General features: G+C 31.5%; 1 protein-coding gene across 4 annotated transcripts in view; it reads right to left on the reverse strand.

Moving 5' to 3' along the window:
• Positions 1-1620: 1620 nt before the first annotated feature.
• Positions 1621-18687, reverse strand: part of LOC134725814 (small G protein signaling modulator 3 homolog) — a 43052-nt gene continuing 25985 nt past the window's right edge. The window contains exons 16-21 of one of the 4 annotated variants that reach the window (XM_063589980.1): positions 11652-11666; positions 11531-11586; positions 11088-11136; positions 10621-10706; positions 9901-10023; positions 1621-2976 (exon numbers count right to left, since the gene is read on the reverse strand). In XM_063589980.1, the coding sequence (XP_063446050.1) occupies positions 2841-2976; positions 9901-10023; positions 10621-10706; positions 11088-11136; positions 11531-11586; positions 11652-11666 (465 nt within the window). In that variant the 3' untranslated portion in view covers positions 1621-2840. Of the gene's footprint in view, positions 4946-8107; positions 8534-9900; positions 10024-10620; positions 10707-11087; positions 11137-11530; positions 11602-11651; positions 11667-18687 lie in introns of those variants that run through there. The other 3 variants (XM_063589981.1, XM_063589979.1, XM_063589982.1) reach the window with 3 other exon arrangements.

Raw genomic sequence — 18687 nt, forward strand, 5'->3', positions numbered from 1 at the left:
CAGATTTGCTCTAGATGCTTTGGTTTCATAGTTATAAGCAAAAAACTGCATTTTACCCCTATGTTCTATTTTTAGCCGTGGCGGCCATCTTGGTTGAATGGCCAGGTCATCGGACACATTTTTCAAACTAGATACCCCAAAGATGATTGTGGCCTAGTAGCTATAGTTTCAGTGGAGATTTTGTAAAAGATTACTTAGATTTATGAAAAATGGTTAAAGATTGACTATAAAGGGCAATAACTCCTAAAGGGGTCAACTGACCATTTTTGGTCATGTTGCCTTATTTGTAGATCTTACTTTGCTGAACATTATTGCTATTTACAATTTATCTCTATCTATAATAATATTCAAGATAATAACCAAAAACAGCAAAATTTCCTCAAAATTACCAATTCAGAGGCAGCAACCCAACAACCGATTGACCGATTCATCTGAAAATTTCAGGGCAGATAGTTCTTGACCTGATAAACATTTTTATCCCATGTCCGATTTCCTCAAAATGCTTTGGTTTTTGAGTTATAAGCCAAAAACTGCATTTTACCCCTATGTTCTATTTTTAGGGGTGGCGGCCATCTTGGTTGGTTGACCAGGTCACGCCACACATTTTTTAAACTAGATACCCCAAAGATGATTGTGGCCAAGTTTGGATTAATTTGGCCAAGTAGTTTCAGAGGAGAAGATTTTTGTAAAAGATTACTTTAATTTACCAAAAATGGTTAAAAATTGACTATAAAGGGCAATAACTCCTAAACGGGTCAACTGACCATTTTGGTCATGTTGACTTATTTGTAGATCTTACTTTACTGAACATTATTGCTGTTTACAGTTTATCTCTATCTATAATAATATTCAAGATAATAACCAAAAACAGCAAAATTTCCTCAAAATTACCAATTCAGGGGCAGCAACCCAACAACCGATTGACCGATTCATCTGAAAATTTCAGGGCAGATAGTTCTTGACCTGATAAACATTTTTATCCCATGTCAGATTTCCTCAAAATGCTTTGGTTTTTGAGTTATAAGCCAAAAACTGCATTTTACCCCTATGTTCTATTTTTAGGGGTGGCGGCCATCTTGGTTGGTTGACCAGGTCACGCCACACATTTTTTAAACTAGATACCCCAAAGATGATTGTGGCCAAGTTTGGATTAATTTGGCCAAGTAGTTTCAGAGGAGAAGATTTTTGTAAAAGATTACTTTAATTTACCAAAAATGGTTAAAAATTGACTATAAAGGGCAATAACTCCTAAACGGGTCAACTGACCATTTTGGTCATGTTGACTTATTTGTAGATCTTACATTACTGAACATTATTGCTGTTTACAGTTTATCTCTATCTATAATAATATTCAAGATAATAACCAAAAACAGCAAAATTTCCTCAAAATTACCAATTCAGGGGCAGCAACCCAACAACCGATTGACCGATTCATCTGAAAATTTTAGAGCAGATAGATCTTGACCTGATAAACATTTTTATCCCATGTCAGATTTCCTCAAAATGCTTTGGTTTTTGAGTTATAAGCCAAAAACTGCATTTTACCCCTTTGGTCTATTTTTGCCGTGGCGGCCATCTTGGTTGGTTGACCAGGTCACGCCACACATTTTTTAAACTAGATACCCCAAAGATGATTGTGGCCAAGTTTGGATTAATTTAACCAAGTAGTTTCAGAGGAGAAGATTTTTGCAAAAGATTACTTTAATTAACGAAAAATGGTTAAAAATTGACTATAAAGGGCAATAACTCCTAAACGGGTCAACTGACCATTTTGGTCATGTTGACTTATTTGTAGATCTTACTTTGCTGAACATTATTGCTGTTTACAGTTTATCTCTAACTATAATAATATTCAAGATAATAACCAAAAACAGCAAAATTTCTTCAAAATTACCAATTCAGGGGCAGCAACCCAACAATCGATTGACCGATTCATCTGAAAATTTCAGGGCAGATAGATCTTGACCTGATAAACATTTTTACCCCATGTCAGATTTGCTCTAAATGCTTTGGTTTTTGAGTTATAAGCCAAAAACTGCATTTTACCCCTATGTTCTATTTTTAGCCGTGGCGGCCATCTTGGTTGGTTGACCGGGTCACGCCACACATTTTTTAAACTAGATACCCCAATGATGATTGTGGCCAAGTTTGGTTTGATTTGGCCCAGTAGTTTCAGAGGAGAAGATTTTTGTAAAAGTTAACGACGACGGACGACGACGACGACGACGGACGACGACGGACGACGACGGACGACGGACGCCAAGTGATGAGAAAAGCTCACTTGGCCCTTCGGGCCAGGTGAGCTAAAAATGAATGAATGGAATGTTTTGGGAAGCAGTTTATATACCATGGAATGTGTGATAAGTAACTATTAAGGGGGAGGAGGAATGAAGAGCTCTCTTTTATCACAGATCAATAAATTACCATGCATACTAATGATAAGGAACTTTGGTAACACTTTTAGAACATCCTCAAGGACAAAAATGACAGCATGTTTTAAGCTTAGAGGCTCTAGATCAGGGAGGGTACAGATAATCTTAGGTACAATGTATAATTTTAAGTCATATAAACACATTGAAGAATAATCTGACTACTTATAATATAGAAGAGACAGTACATGTAGGAGTATTTCATTGTGAATTTAAATTAATGCTGCCATTTACAACATTTTGGCTAACAAGTCAAACAACATTCTGATGAGTTACTTTCCACACGTCTTTAACAATCAACTTCTACCATTAAAGTATAGTTAACTATGAATTTTTGTTATGAAAGAGAGAAAAGAAAAATGTTTTAATGAATTTGACAACTAGGATAATGTAATGATTGTATCTAGTAATCTATAAATCCCAACTAAACAAGTGATGTTTAACTAACATATCTTTTACACCATCCTTGAAAGGTTTGAAAGTTGTAATTGTTTGTTTGGGGATTTCCCAGTCCATTGATAGATTGAAGGAAAACTGGGATAATAACCTGGAAAATATAAAATAGGATAAATATTACAATAACATGCTGATGTTCATTTTGGACATTTGTTTTCTATTTGGTCAATACAATTTGGCTTTAACTACATTATATATCACAAGTATAAATAAATTATTCCAATTACTAAAACTGTTGGAAATTCTGTTCTAAATTATTATTTTTGCCAAAATACAAAATAGCTGTTATTCCAATCATAATGTTGATACTATTCCATGTAGTAGTGCATAGTTTACATAATATATACTGAGTTCTTACAAAATACTATGATTAAGTAGGTATGTAGTTACACCACCTTAGTACCTATGTACTATAAATATGTAGATCTCATGTGATTAAAATACATTCTGGGTTTGATCACAAGGACTTGGCTCTGTTCTACTTTCGGTTTTGGAATTCTCTATTTTTATCCTTCAAAATTTTGTAAGGAGAAATTTCATTGGTTGATGCAATAAATATCAGAACAGAAAGTAGAACACAGTGTTGTCAGATCCTTGGACACAGAATTGTATTTTAATCAGATTGGATCTGAATTATTATGCAAAGTATGATACAATTGTACAATATATAGGGAACAAATAAACAACACTTAAAGCCATCACAAAACTTTATCATATTACTGCCTCATTTCCTTACATGTAGTGAATTAAAAAACAACAACTTTGGACTCCACAAATATTCCAAGTTTGTAAAACATGTTAATTTCTTTTATTTTACACTAAATAAACAATTTAACTAAGGTTGCAAACATAACAACTATAGACAAAAAGGCATAACATTGTTATCCATCATATTGAATAAGGGAGATAACATACAACCTCACAACCTTGAGTAAAATAATCCCGAACAAAAAAAGAAAATAATACACACAATAAAACCTTTAACAAAGTTATTTCCATGTAAATACCGAAGCTACCTGCAATGCATAGAAACAGACTCTACCATCTTCATTCAAAGCACAATATACTTTAATACAGTAAAGCTACACTGACAACATGGATTTCATTCAACAATACATAAATGTAGAAACTAGATATGTTGATACAAGAAGAATGCCCCTGCCTGAAACCTAACTGTTAAATGAGCATTTTTAGAATTTCATATGAAAAGTTACATAATCCAGGGACATAAACTGACAATAATACATTCAAGGATTTATAGGGTGGCTTATATGCTGAGAACTGAGAAACTGAGAACTTTATTATGTTTTAGTTGAGACAAAACTGGAACAGAAAATGATGATCACATATAAAATTCAAAATAAAATTTTCCTGAAAAAGTCTGTCAACCTGACCAAATGTTTCTCAACCTGTAAGACATCAATATATACTAATGTACATTAAAAACTGCTCCTGATTTGAAGGCTTTACAAAAAAAGTCCTGACAAGTCCAATTTTATAAATCTAAGAGCAGTAATTCCACAAACATCCAGTGAACTGGATCTGCAATCATTATACAAGAACCAATACTTAATGGAAAAAAAAACACCTTTGGACAACTTTTTGATTTCAGATCACCGGAATGACAAAAGATGGGTATGGGTAATACTATATGCCCTCAACACTTGGGAGTGTGGGGCCTTAAACAGATTTTAACTTAACAGTGAAAATATCAATTGCTGTAAGCGCTTAATTCCTTTGAAAATAAGTGTTTAATTCAATAATATAAAAAAGACCAGTTTTAGGCGTAAATATAATTTGGTAAAACATTAATACAAGAAAACTGGAATTAACCGTCTCACAGTATAAAGCTTTACATTTAACAATTTCTTCATAATGTCAATTAAAGCTACAATACTATGTCCACCCCCCTTAAATTCCATTTCTATAAATCCCAACTGAACAAATGATGTTTTATTAGCATATCCCTAACTCCTGATCTGAGTTGTTTGACATGTGGAGTAGAGAATTGTGGGATTTCTTTCTCCAAACTGAGGCTGAATGGTAACTGTGACAACAGTCTGTAACAAAAACACATGTTACTCACAACAACAATTGAGCAGGAGTTTATATATACAAATGTTTAAAAAGAAGATACAAATGAAGTTATACTGACTGAGAACTCATAAAAGTTCAAGTAAATACGTAATGAAATATATGTCAATGTGTGACTTTTTTTTAACAAACTTTTGCTCTTACCAAACAATTCTCACAATTACTTTATGGGTTCTGATACAATAACAAATCTATTCACAGTAAAATTCAGTATACAAATTATGTAAATAAACATTTCATAAAGAAAATGGAACTATATTCCCTTGTTTGCATTGAGCTTAAAGTAAGGTTTTTCAGGAACTTACAAAGTGGCTTTAATAAATGTTGAAATGAATTCAATCTTCATGCAAAAAACTACTATGTGATTCATACAACAAATCTTTTAAGATATGTAATAATTAGAATTACATGTGAAGTACCATTTAAATTCTATAACATTTAAAAAAAATATATATATATAAACACATATACTATTGCATGCGGTTGTGGATGGATAAACATATTACAACATTCAGGTTTTTTCTAAATTAATACCTATAACCTTTTTGCACGTCTCAAAACATAAAAAAGAAAATAAATACAACATATATAACATAACAACATAAACCAAGGATAAATAAACAAAACAGAAAAAACAATTACCTCTTCATACAAATTGTGCTGTGAATATTATTTGGCAGCAAAATCAATCTAACTTGGTATAATTAGACAATGCACTTTTAATTTATATGTCAAGTAGATTTGGCTTCAGGGGGCCATCATATGATTTAAAACCAGATGCTTCACAGGGCGTAGCTTTATACGACCGCAGAGGTTGAACCCTGAACGGTTGGGGCAAGTATGGACACAACATTCAAGCTGGATCCAGCTCTAAATTTGGATTGTGATTAAATAGTTGACACAGCATAGGTTTCTGACACAGAATGAATGTGTTCTAATGAACTTAAAATTTTTGTTTTCTCTTAGAGCAATTCACTATGCTGTTCAATATTAATCCTCTCAAAAAAATGTTTGAAGAAATTTTCTTTTTATTTATGAAATTTCAAATGAGAAAAATTTAACGCAATTTTTTAATCACATCCCCCTTTCCCTTATTCCAAAACTAATCTCAATTAAAATATTCTAATGGAGTTTGCAACAATAACTACTCATTTAAATACATCATAAAATATTAAGATGTAAAAAAAACTATTTTGGACAAAGAAAGATAACTCTAATTAAAAAAAAATTTGCTATTTCACAATATTGTGAAATTAGATATTTCTTGCCATTGCACAATACTGTGCAATTGAAAAGACTTGCTATTGCACAATACTTAATATAATAATTATAGATCCTGATTTGGACCAACTTGAAAACTGGGCCCATAATCAAAAATCTAAGTACATGTTTAGATTCAGCATATCAAAGAGGCCCAAGAATTTAATTTTTGTTAAAATCAAACTTAGTTTAATTTTGGACCCTTTGGACCTGAATGTAGGCCAATTTGAAAACGGGACCAAAAATGAAGAATCTACATACACAGTTAGATTTGGCATATCAAAGAACCCATTTATTCAATTTTTGATGAAATCAAAAAAGTTTAATTTTGGACCCAGATTTGGACCAAATTGAAAACTGGGCCAATAATCAAGAATCTAAGTACATTTTTAGATTCAACATATCAAAAAACCCAACTGATTCATTTTTTGTCAAAATCAAACTAAGTTTAATTTTGGACCCTTTAGACCTTAATGTAGACCAATTTGAAAACATGAACAAAAGTTAAGAATCTACATACACAGTTAGATTCGGCATATCAAAGAACCCGAATTATTCAATTTTGATGAAATCAAACAAAGTTTAATTTTGGACCCTTTGGGCCCCTTTTTCCTAAACTGATGGGACCAAAACTCCCAAAATCAATACCAACCTTCCTTTTATGGTCATTAACCTTGTGTTTAAATTTCATAGATTTCTATTTACTTATACTAACGTTATGGTGCGAAAACCAAGAAAAATGCTTATTTGGGTCCCTTTTTGGCCCCTAATTCCTAAACTGTTGGGACCTAAACTCCCAAAATCAATACCAATCTTCCTTTTGTGGTCATAAACATTATGTTTAAATTTCATTGATTTCTATTTACTTAAACTAAAGTTATTGTGCGAAAACCAAGAATAATGCTTATTTGGGCCCTTTTTTGGCCCCTAATACCTAAACTGTTGAACCCAAAACTCCCAAAATCAATCCCAACCTTTCTTTTGTGGTCATCAACCTTGTGTCAAAAGGAGTAGGTCCGGTAAGGACCGATTTTGGCCTCAAATTTCAGTTTCATCTGACGAAAGATTTTGACCACTTTTTAAACACTTAAGTGTCTATTTCATTTGTTTCAGTTATTTTTTGTTAAAGATTTTAACTCATTAAGTCTTAAAAAACGATCCGATTCAAGCTAAAATAAGAAAAATCTACCAAATATGCAAAAAAACGTCACTTTTCAGAGGTGTTTTGTCAAAAATGAAAGTGGCCGCATCCGTGTTCATCCTCAATCTTTATATATGTCATGTATTATCATTAAATACAACTTCCATTTTAATATTTTGGATGAACACGAATGCGGCCACTTTCGTTTTACACGGAAACCGTCGAATATTTAACTAAAATGCTTGAATTTTGATGATTTCAGTAATTTAGCATGACTTAATGGTGCTAGTACTCAATATATGTGCATTGTATTGCCAAAAAACAGTCAATATTTATGTAGCAGAACCATTCTACTATCCAATAGATAACTAAAAGTTTACATTTTAACAATTTTGTAAAACTGCTATATTTTGGGGCCAAAAAGGGCTCTTACCGGACCTACTCCTTTCATAGATTTCTATTAACTTAAACTAAAGTTATAGTGCGAAAACCAAGAAAATGCTTATTTGGGCCCTTTTTGGCCCCTAATTCCTAAAATGTTGGGACCAAAACTCCCAAATTCAATACTAACCTTTCTTTTATGGTCATAAACCTTGTGTTAAAATTTCATAGATTTCTATTCACTTTTACTAAAGTTAGAGTGCGAAAACTAGAAGTATTCGGACGACGACGACGACGACGACGCCAACGTGATAGCAATATACGACGAAAATTTTTTCAAAATTTGCGGTCGTATAAAAACTATAAATAATCTCTATTAGTGTTAAGGCCAACAGAACTACTGTCAAAGTTTATCTGATAAAACAAACTTAAGTATAATTTTTCAGAGGCCGGATCCATTGTTTTTTAAAACCTTGCTATTTTCTTTTCAAAAGTTATTATTTTTACACAGAAACCTATTCATTGAACATCAACAAACTGTATTTCTGGCAATAATGAGCATTGTTGCTTAACTATAGAATGGCCTGCAAAGTGAGGACTGTTCCATATTCTACAGTACAAATCATACATATTAAACAATTAAATTTCCCAGCTGAAGAGATGATGCTTTATCAGTATATCCTGCACTGAATCAGAAACATCTTTCTTGGCTTTCTTTTTTATTCCAAGTTCCCAGTTTCTTGATAAATTAAATGCAAACTGTGACAGAAGCCTACAATACAAACCATGTGTACTCTTTATATTATAACTCCTACTCACTTAACAATACATCTGTTGCAGTGAGTCAAATTCAATATCTTAGTTTGTCTTATAGAATATAAAGAACAATTAGTCTGAAGTCTAGGAACTAAATGTGAAATGTTTTTGTTAGATATGTTGAGGGAATGGTTAAAGCATCAAGAGCTCTTGTTTCAAGGCAATATATAAAATAACCACACTAAAATAGTATTAGGTTAATAATTAACACTGCCTGAAGAGGGGGAATATCACCATCCCCTCCCCTAACTATTACTTGTTAAATAAGAAATTTGCAGAATTTATCTTTGTTTCAAGTAAAGAAATACTTGGCAAGAATGAAGTTAACTTCTGTCCAGTATTACAGTGAATTCCAGTGAAAAAAGTATTCTTTTCACAAAATAAAACAACAGTATACCATAATACGTCCCATAAACAGGCATATAAAAACCATCACCACAAGTAAACCAAGCAACTTTTCTCCCCTTAAGTTGCAAAATATTTTTTGCAATGAAATGGGACCTACAATTTTTACCTAAAGACAGAAAAGATGACCCAATTTAGCTGACCTTACATCTTAACCAAATGCAACATACCAAAATTGTAATAACTTATCATGAACAAAAAATTGATGATACTGTGCATTAATTGACTTGAAAAGACATCCAGAAAGTAAAACAAATTGGGTTAGTAATACAATTTGAATATTATATATTGTTTGATAAACTCGAAGAGCAGATATGATTTCATCAAATGATCATAGCATTTCAAAGGAATTTGGTTATTTAATTTGGACTGTCATCAAAAATTTCAAATGAAAAGTATTGTATAGGTAAATAAAAATAATACAAAAACTAACAATCAACAGCAGCTGAATTCATTAAGATCACCAGAAATATGCCTTCTAGTTATAATAATTCATAAGTGTGTCACAGCATGATACATGGCACGTGATCTGTTCTCATGATGCTACCTCGTGATGCTTGCTGAAGCCAAAATGATGTCAGAATAACATTACAACACAGTAATTATGTCACGATTATTCTACATCATAACTGTCTTCACTTATGTCTCTTTTATTAATTACTTATCAAAAACACTGTAAAACAAAGCAAAGATAATCAAATTACATGATAAAACCTTATTAATTATTTACGTTTTTCATAATGTTTTTTTCTTTTAAATTACTGCAAATAATTTTACTTATGTTAAAAAAAATAAAGATTTTTTTTTTCTGTTTTGTTACATGCACCTAAAACCAAACAGGCAAACAACATCAACTACAACATCTAACAACCATGCAGGAACATGGAACCAGTTTAATCGACAGGAAACCAGACTTACCTTAATTCACACTTGATCTGGACCCATCCTGGACTTCTCATAAATGACCAAGGATGATACCACTTTTCAACGATATCAACACAGGAACACAATGTTTCTAACCAAAGGTGTAGGACCTGTTCACTGGAAATAAATTGGAAATATTGCTAGACTTTTTACATGTGTGTTTGAAGCAAAACTTAAATTTCATTTTTTAATTCTGTTCTTTCAACTAATTAGGCTGTGTGAAGGAAATTTACATGTAGTAGATTGCTTTATATAGTGACTTTACCCACAAATTCTACTAAAATGAGTATAAAATGAAAATTAATGAATATACAAAAGTCTATTTCAATATCTTCTGTGTATATAAATTTCTGAATGATAATGTATAAAATGAATGAGGTTAATTTTTTTATTTTTTTTTATTTTTTTTTTTAGAAGGATGCAAGATGAAACTATGAAACTGAATTTAATGGGCAATTAATATAGGCAATCTGGAATATGCCCTATTAAGGCTATTGTTTGAGCACATTTTTCTGATTTTAGACTGTTTGGTTCCATTAACATAATTAATCTTTATCTAACAATAAATATTAAAACTATTTCATTTTTGTTTGATTGTTTTACTTCCAAATTTTATCTTGGTAAACAAAATTTGATGCAAAAGTTTTCAAAGTTGACCAAAATGCATATGTTATGGCCAATATATTCCTGGTCCTAATTTTTAGCTAAACTTACTTTAGTCCACAACAAACCAGTGACCTAAATTTGACGTCCATCTGTGCATGACAAGCATCATGAGATACATTCACTGCTTGTACAGCCTGAAATCATACAATGGTGAAAATATGTCCTGTCTCAATAGTACCGCAAACTTTACTTAAATTCTACAACTTTTTTTTCTGTGTCCATGTATTCAATGTATTATGGTCATTAGACTATGATCAAGTATATTATAACTTTTGTATGAAAAAGGTGTGACACAGATATTTAATTTTAGAAATTATTTGTGCTCAAAATAGAGAAAATGGTACAAGTTGCTGTTCTTCATCTTGAAGTCAGTGTAGATATGAAACATTGAGCTTTAAAAAGGAGGTTTTCTAAAAGATTTTTAATATCAGCAATTGTGTGTTTCTTGGGGGTTAAGTATTACTGACAGTTTACTGTTTTCCTAAATAATCCAATACAATGGGTGAAATACTTACTCTGTACAAAATCTCTTCTGGTGTTAAGACTTTTCCGTCAGCATCCAATCTGTAATGTAAAAGCTCAAGTTTTACAAATATGTCATCTGATTTATCACTTGTTTTAGGTAATCAATGGTTAATTAATAAAATAAATTCATATTGTCTTTAAGGAATAAGGCATTTTCATTATTACCAGATCCAACTTGCTCAATATGCCTATTGAGTTTTGCGAGTAACTTTTTTTAGCAGTATTGGGGAGATACCTTAAAAGGTAAATGCTTTACTCAAAGTAAATTAATAAAAAAATAAAATCAAGAATCAACCTAATATAATTATGTAAGCTAATTCAGAAAGAATAAAAATCTCCTCTAAAATACTAGGAAATGCAAATGTTTTAATTTTTAAGAAAATACACAAGGTCTCAAAGAGCAACTATAATTTTATTCAGAATATCCATTTACCTGTATGTTTTACATAGTACTAATCTGGAGTAAACTGACTGGAAATCTTTCTCAACCTCTCTCGTTGCAGCCTGGAAAAAGAAATAAAATCATTATAGATCAGAGGGAAATCTTTCTCAACCTCTCTTGTTGCAGCCTGGAAATATGATAGTCCATGTACAGAGTTATTTCTTACCTGTATGAAATTTAGATACCGTAGTGTAATGCATATGCATGTTGAAATGGAAAAACTTTTAATATGTTAACTTCTAACTAAAGGTGCAGGGCCAAAATATCTTCATGGAAATAAGACATGAGCTAAACCCCTACATATAAAGAAGTTCCTAGGATAGCTATATATACAGTCATAGACTGCAAATATATGTAATCCTAGTTATTCCTACATGGACACATCACACCCTAAAGCCAAAAGAGGGGTTCTATTTATTAAGAATGTGCCCTTTTCAACAAAATATATTATTATTTCAAACTATCTTAAACAGTTGTTTTAGGTCAATGTTTTGTTAATTAAGTTAGAGCATCATGACCCTTAATAATCTCAACAACCTGGCTATGGACTTGCACTTTTTTCTGATTTTGACCCAAGCAAATTTTTGGTCTAACTTTTTGGGTAGGAATATCAGCATTTGATATAATGAAATAAGGATCACTTCAAATATAAAATTTTCAAGTTAAATTTCTGACTAAACGAAGACCTTGGTGTATTCAGTTTATTTCCAGATTAAAATAAGGACATCTTTCTAATTAATTTTATATTAAAAATCAAGTAATATTTGAAAAGTTAAGTTTTCAAACAGCTTACTAGGAAAGCATGGACCATTTATAGCAACATTCCTGTTACCTCTGTCCAATTTATAGGTTCAAATAACAAGATAAAACATCCTTGAGCTGCCAAATTTTATTTCATGTTAAACAAGTTTGCCAAATTACAATTCTTTTATATAAATATATATCCTGTTTGAAATTAGATAAAAAAAAAGTACATGTGCACCTGAAATATATCATTAAAGCATTCTTGTGTACCATTAAATTGATAAAGTATCAGTACATCAATATAAAATAATCAAACTGGTAGTATGTTTATATATCTACTTTTAATTACCAGGTACCCATACAAATCATAAGTGTTTTTTATATTATCAAGGCCACCATAGGTAGTTATCCTATGGAGAAACTGTTTGCAGAAATGATCAGAAAAATTATTCTATGGCAAACCAACCTCTAGAACCAACCTGTAACTAATTAGAAATACCATCTTACTTTTATTAACCTTATTTTGTTCATTCAATGTCTTTGTTATCTGGGTTAATTGGTACCAATGTGAAAACAACATTAAAACCATTTAATATCCATTTTATTATAGGTTTATGCCATTCATATTTTCATATTAATGAATTCCATTGGCTTCTTTAACATACAATATTTAATTGGTCATGTCTTTTAACTGTAACTATATCAGCTTTCAGTAAGAAAGACTTATACATAATCTGAAAACAACTCATGTTTAAACTGCATACTGAGTATAACCTAGAACTTTGATCTTGAAATGTAATATGTTTGTTTCCTTGTTTCAGTTGTGTTTTGTAGGGTTGCTGTCTCATTCTTGTATATCCATCATCTGGTTTGTTCATATCCAAATTGTGTGGCCAATCATCTATTATATTGAGGTCACTTCATTAATTTCACCGATATTTAATTGATGTAACCTTAAGTTAAGGTTTCTTTTCATCAGTTCATGTAGATATCCCATTGAAAAAATGCATGTTTTTAACCAAGGATAAGTAGAAATGGTCATGTGTATGCAGGAAAAAGCTACTCTCAGCTTCCAATTTCTGTACACTTTTTAAAAAAAAAAGATGAAAAAAGGAAGCAATATAAATCTTTGGATGCCTAATATTGTAACTGCTTTATCAAGTATAACTTGAATTTCACTTACATACTGAGCAGTAATTATACATTAAGATAACTTTGGTATTTTGTGGCTCCATTCATGGTTCAAACTGTGTTAAAGCCAGTTAACATTTACATGTATGGATGCTTCCTCTGGACTGACATTTTATTAAACAAGTAAACAAGTTGGTTTACTTTTACAAATTGTGACTTGGACGAGATATGTCTCATTGGCACATCTTCTTATATCTATATAGCTACATAGGCTCTGAATATAAAATAATTCCTCAAGCATGTATTAAAATATGTATTACGAAATGTACTCCACAATATTGATCATATAGAGGTAGGTACAAAACCATGACAAGAACAGTCATTTAACATCTTCTAAAACATGTATATAACTATAGGTTAAAACTTGGCATGTAAAATTGCAGTTAATGCCTTTAATCATTAAATGGTATTTAACCTTGGTTAAATGTATTTTTCACCTGTTCAGCCAGGGATTTAACCATAAGGTCAAGGAACATCAAGGACAATGTATATTGTATTTTAGGAAACTAATTGTTTATAATCTTATCAAATTCAAGGTCGCTGACAGAATTATATCTTAACAGAATTATACTGCACTGTCCTATCATAAGATAATCCAAACAGATTTAATCTATCAAACTGAATAAAAAAAATACTGAGTCAGCTAGTTTTTTTAATTTGTAGCAGGAAGTCGATAATTTGGGTTGAAACTTGACCAAGTTTTATTGATCGTCAATTTATAGTTTACCATCAGCATTATTTGGTATAGAAAACAGAATTAAATCAGGTATTATGGTGGCACTGATATTTCATGCTCCAAAATTGAATAACCCAGTAAAACAAAAGGGTGACCCATTTTCAACAATGAGCCAGTATACACTGGGTTATCCCTCACCTTGTCTTGAAAACTATTTCTTGTTCATTTAAAAAAGTCTTTTGATGTTTGTTCTTAAAAAAGATGAACATTTTTTTATCTGAATAACAAAATAACATTGTTCTTAAGGTGAAACAAGTATTTTAGTTGATTTCATTTTAAACCACTAGTAATTTTTTCCTCACAACTTTTTATAGATTTTCATTCAAATACCTAATGAAACATATCAAAACTGACAAATAGGCTGAGTATAAACAGAGAATACTTGTAGTAAAGTTTTTAAAATAGAATTAAAAAAAATACATGTTAAGCTACACCATGAATGGCAATGTCTGTGGCAAGTAAGAATTGTAAAAGGACTACTTGTCATTATAACTGATATTGACAAAATTTCATTATACTTAGGGCAATTAAAGATTTTGTTAATCTTGTAGAACTACTAAAGATTTTGCAAACATTCAGAAAATGTTGATGAAATTGCCTTTAGTATTCCAGTTTATATAGACCAAAAAAAACACGGTATGAATAAATGCACTCACATACCCCATACCCTACATGGAAGGCAAAAGCTCATAATGACATCATTTTCTTCTGTAAACTTAAGGATATTAATCTTTGTGGTTACGATTTGAGGAAGTAATATTGGTTCTTTTTTAATTTTTCCACATGTCTTTAAGACAACTTTCAATATATTTTATCTTCTATCCTTCAATTTCATAATTGGTTGACTTAATAACCAATAGAAATTTCTTTATCATTGCATGGGACCATATATCAAAATAAGGTAGCAATCCTATTTGATTAGTATCTGGAAAGACATTTTTGTGCACAAATTTCAGTCTTTTATTGGCAATTTTGACCTCCCCCTTGGATTTAGTGACCTCATAATCAAGAGGAGTTTTCCCTTTATAACAAAGTGACCATTTAGCAAAGAAAGGTTGCAATGTCTTATGTAGTATTTGCTTAAGCCTCCAACCACTTTTCTCAAAATTCTACTAATATGTGACAACATATTGAATATGGGTGCAATCCAGTAAACAAGAGTGCACACACTGAAATGTCTCGCCTTCTTTACTAATCCTTGATACTATCTTTATAGACCTAAATATAAAGCCACATAAACTCAACATTAACCAAGAAAATGAAACATTGATCAATGAACCATGAAAATGAGGTCAAGGTCAGAAGAACCATGCCAGGCAGACATGTACAGCTAACAATTCTTCAATACAACAAATATAGTTGACTTATTGCTTATAAATAAAGAAAAACAGACCAAAACACAAACACTTAAAACTTAGCAATGGACCGTGAAAATGAGGTCAAGGTCAAATAAAACCTGCGTAACCTACATATAGATCATAAAATATTTGCATACACCAAATATAGTTGACCTTATGCATAAAGTATTAGAAAAATAGACCAAAACTAAAAAACTTAACTTTGACCACTGAACCATGAAAATGAGGTCAAGGTCAGATGACACCTGTCAGCTAGACATGTACACCTTACAATCATTCCATACACCAATTATAGTAGACCTATTGCATATAGTATAAGAAAAACATACCAAAACACAAAAACTTTACTATAACCACTGAACCATGAAAATGAGGTCAAGGTCAGATGACACCTGCCAGTTGGACATGTACACCTTACAGTCCTTCCATACACCGAATATACTAGACCTATTGCTTATAGTATCTGAAATATGGACTTGACCACGAAAACTTAACCTTGTTCACTGATCCATGAAATGAGGTCGAGGTCAAGTGAAAACTGTCTGACAGGCATAAGGACCTTGCAAGGTACGCACATACCAAATATAGTTATCCAATTACATATAATAAGAGAGAATTTAACATTACAAAAAATCTTAACTTTTTTTTCAAGTAGTCACTGAACCATGAAAATGAGGTCAAGGACATTGGACATGTGACTGACGGAAAGTTCGTAACATGAGGCATCTATATACACAGTATGAAGCATCCAGGTCTTCTACCTACTAAAATATAAAGCTTTTAAGAAGTCAGCTAACACCGCCGCCGCCGGATCACTATCCCTATGTCGAGCTTTCTGCAACAAAAGTTGCAGGCTCGACAAAAACATTTATAAGCTAACATCTAGAAAGGAAAACACATTTTAAAAACATTCAAATTTCTTTATTCAACCTTTGAGGGTAAAGTAATGCAAACAAATTTATTTAATGTAAATGTCAAATTATGACAAGATTCATAGAGAATGTTCAATATAGTAATTGAAAATTATCCATATACTTTGAATTCTGGCGCACAATTTTATACCAAGATGGAAGCAGATTTTACTAATGATCAATTTTGATCTACTGAGAATATATTTATTGGATTGTACTGTAAATTGTGAATGAAAGTATTTAAAATAATCACGTTCTTGTAGAAATTGGCAGGAATCTGTTTTAAAGAAATTGGCAGGAACCTGTTTTACAGAAATTGCAAGGAATCTGTTTTATAGAAATTGGCAGAAATCTTCTTTATAGAAATTGGCAGAAATCTTCTTTATAGATATAGGCAGAACTCTGATTGAAACTTTCAGAAGTAAAAGCGCTGCATAGCACATGCATTCATATTTAATCTCTCAACATTTGCACAATGTCAATGTGTAATGTATTGAAAGTATTTAAAGTTTGACTTATACAGCACAATATACATATACTTTAACAAAATATAAATAAAAGAAATAGATAAGAATCCCCCTTTTGGACAATTAATGCATAGAATGGGGACATATATTTGGAACCTCCCTTTTGGGCTGACCCCCACCCCCCTCCCCCTTTCTGATCCACCACTTAAACAGAAATTAATATTTTAATTTTACACTAATTATACAGTGAATGTGACCCTGGTGTTTAATCAAATGTTGAGGTCATTCACTGATTTATTAATTATAATGGCATTATAATCTATTAATATGTGTGCTTACATTGAGAACGATAACCTATTAAACCTTTAATACTTGTACTATAAATATGAATTGTACTTTTGTAATATAAACTTACAGTACAGATTATAATTTCCAGAAATATATTACTGAGAAACTTAGTGTTGGACGATATAAAATGTTTAACATGAACAAAAGCCTAGGACCTAATAAAACTTGAAACACATTTAGTCTAAGGTCAACTTTGCTTTATCAATCTAAAAGCTAGAATAGGACATTGGCACTGCAGTTGCATCTATTTTAAATAATCATTCAAAATTAACAATTTTAGTAAAAATTGGGTTTGAAAAATAGAAACAAGATCTAGATCTCATTCATTGTAAAATGTAGTCATATTATACATTGTAAGAACCTCGTGTAAGAAGGCTCCTATACCCTCAACATATAAGGGGTAAGGTTATTGTGTGACCTGTTGACATACCAGGTAGTTTACTTTTAGGTATGATTGATTAATTGATTGGCACTATTGTGCTTTTTTGTGGTTGTCAGTTTGAATAGGTGCCTGGAAAGAATCACTTAAGTTCGGTGCAAGAAAACTGAAAATCCTAGCCAATTAAGATTGGAGTCAAGCAAACCTGCAATTCCAACTTAAAACCCAAATGTAGCAGTAGCTCAACTAATTACACCATTTTAGATGTGAAAAAAACTATTCCAGCAGAAGCAGATCCTGGATCTTCCTTCTTTTGAGGTGGAGGTAAAAATTTACAAACAAGAATATGTCCCCAGTGCATGGATTCCCCATCCGCACTATCATCTTCTATGTTCAGTGGACCATGAAAATGGGGGAAAGTTTCTAATTTGGCATTAAAATTAGAAATATCATATCATAAGAAACATGTGTACTAAGTTTCAAATTGATTGGACCTCAACTTCACCAAAAACTAAATTGACCAAAATTTTTAACCTGAAGTGGGACAGAATAACGAACAGACCAGAAAACGTAATGTCCATAAATCTGGCATTAAAAAAGATACCTCGAAATTAACTAGGGGAATCCCAGGTCCACATACTGAGTTATCTTAGTAGTAAACAATACTTAAATCTATAGTACTGCAGTCCACTATCTAGATTATATCATTATTACTGTAGTAAAATGTGAATTAATTATAAAATGGTATTCAAGAGGTGTTTACTTATTTTTGTGGTCAGTTGACCCTTTGTTGACAATAACAATTATTTTGAAATACCCCTGTTTTGACATTTAAACCTATATATGACCCTGATCTAAATCTGGTGTTTATCACTTAATTATTTGTAAAATATTTTACATTTATCTGGGAATAAATAATGCTATTGTCACATGTTGATACAGTATCAGGTCATTACAAACAATTTCTACTACTTTTAGCATGTCATTTATCAGATGATCCGTTATGTAAGCACA

Source organism: Mytilus trossulus, chromosome 7 (assembly GCF_036588685.1).
Source record: "Mytilus trossulus isolate FHL-02 chromosome 7, PNRI_Mtr1.1.1.hap1, whole genome shotgun sequence".
In the NCBI taxonomy this organism is placed as follows: Eukaryota; Metazoa; Mollusca; class Bivalvia; order Mytilida; family Mytilidae; genus Mytilus; species Mytilus trossulus.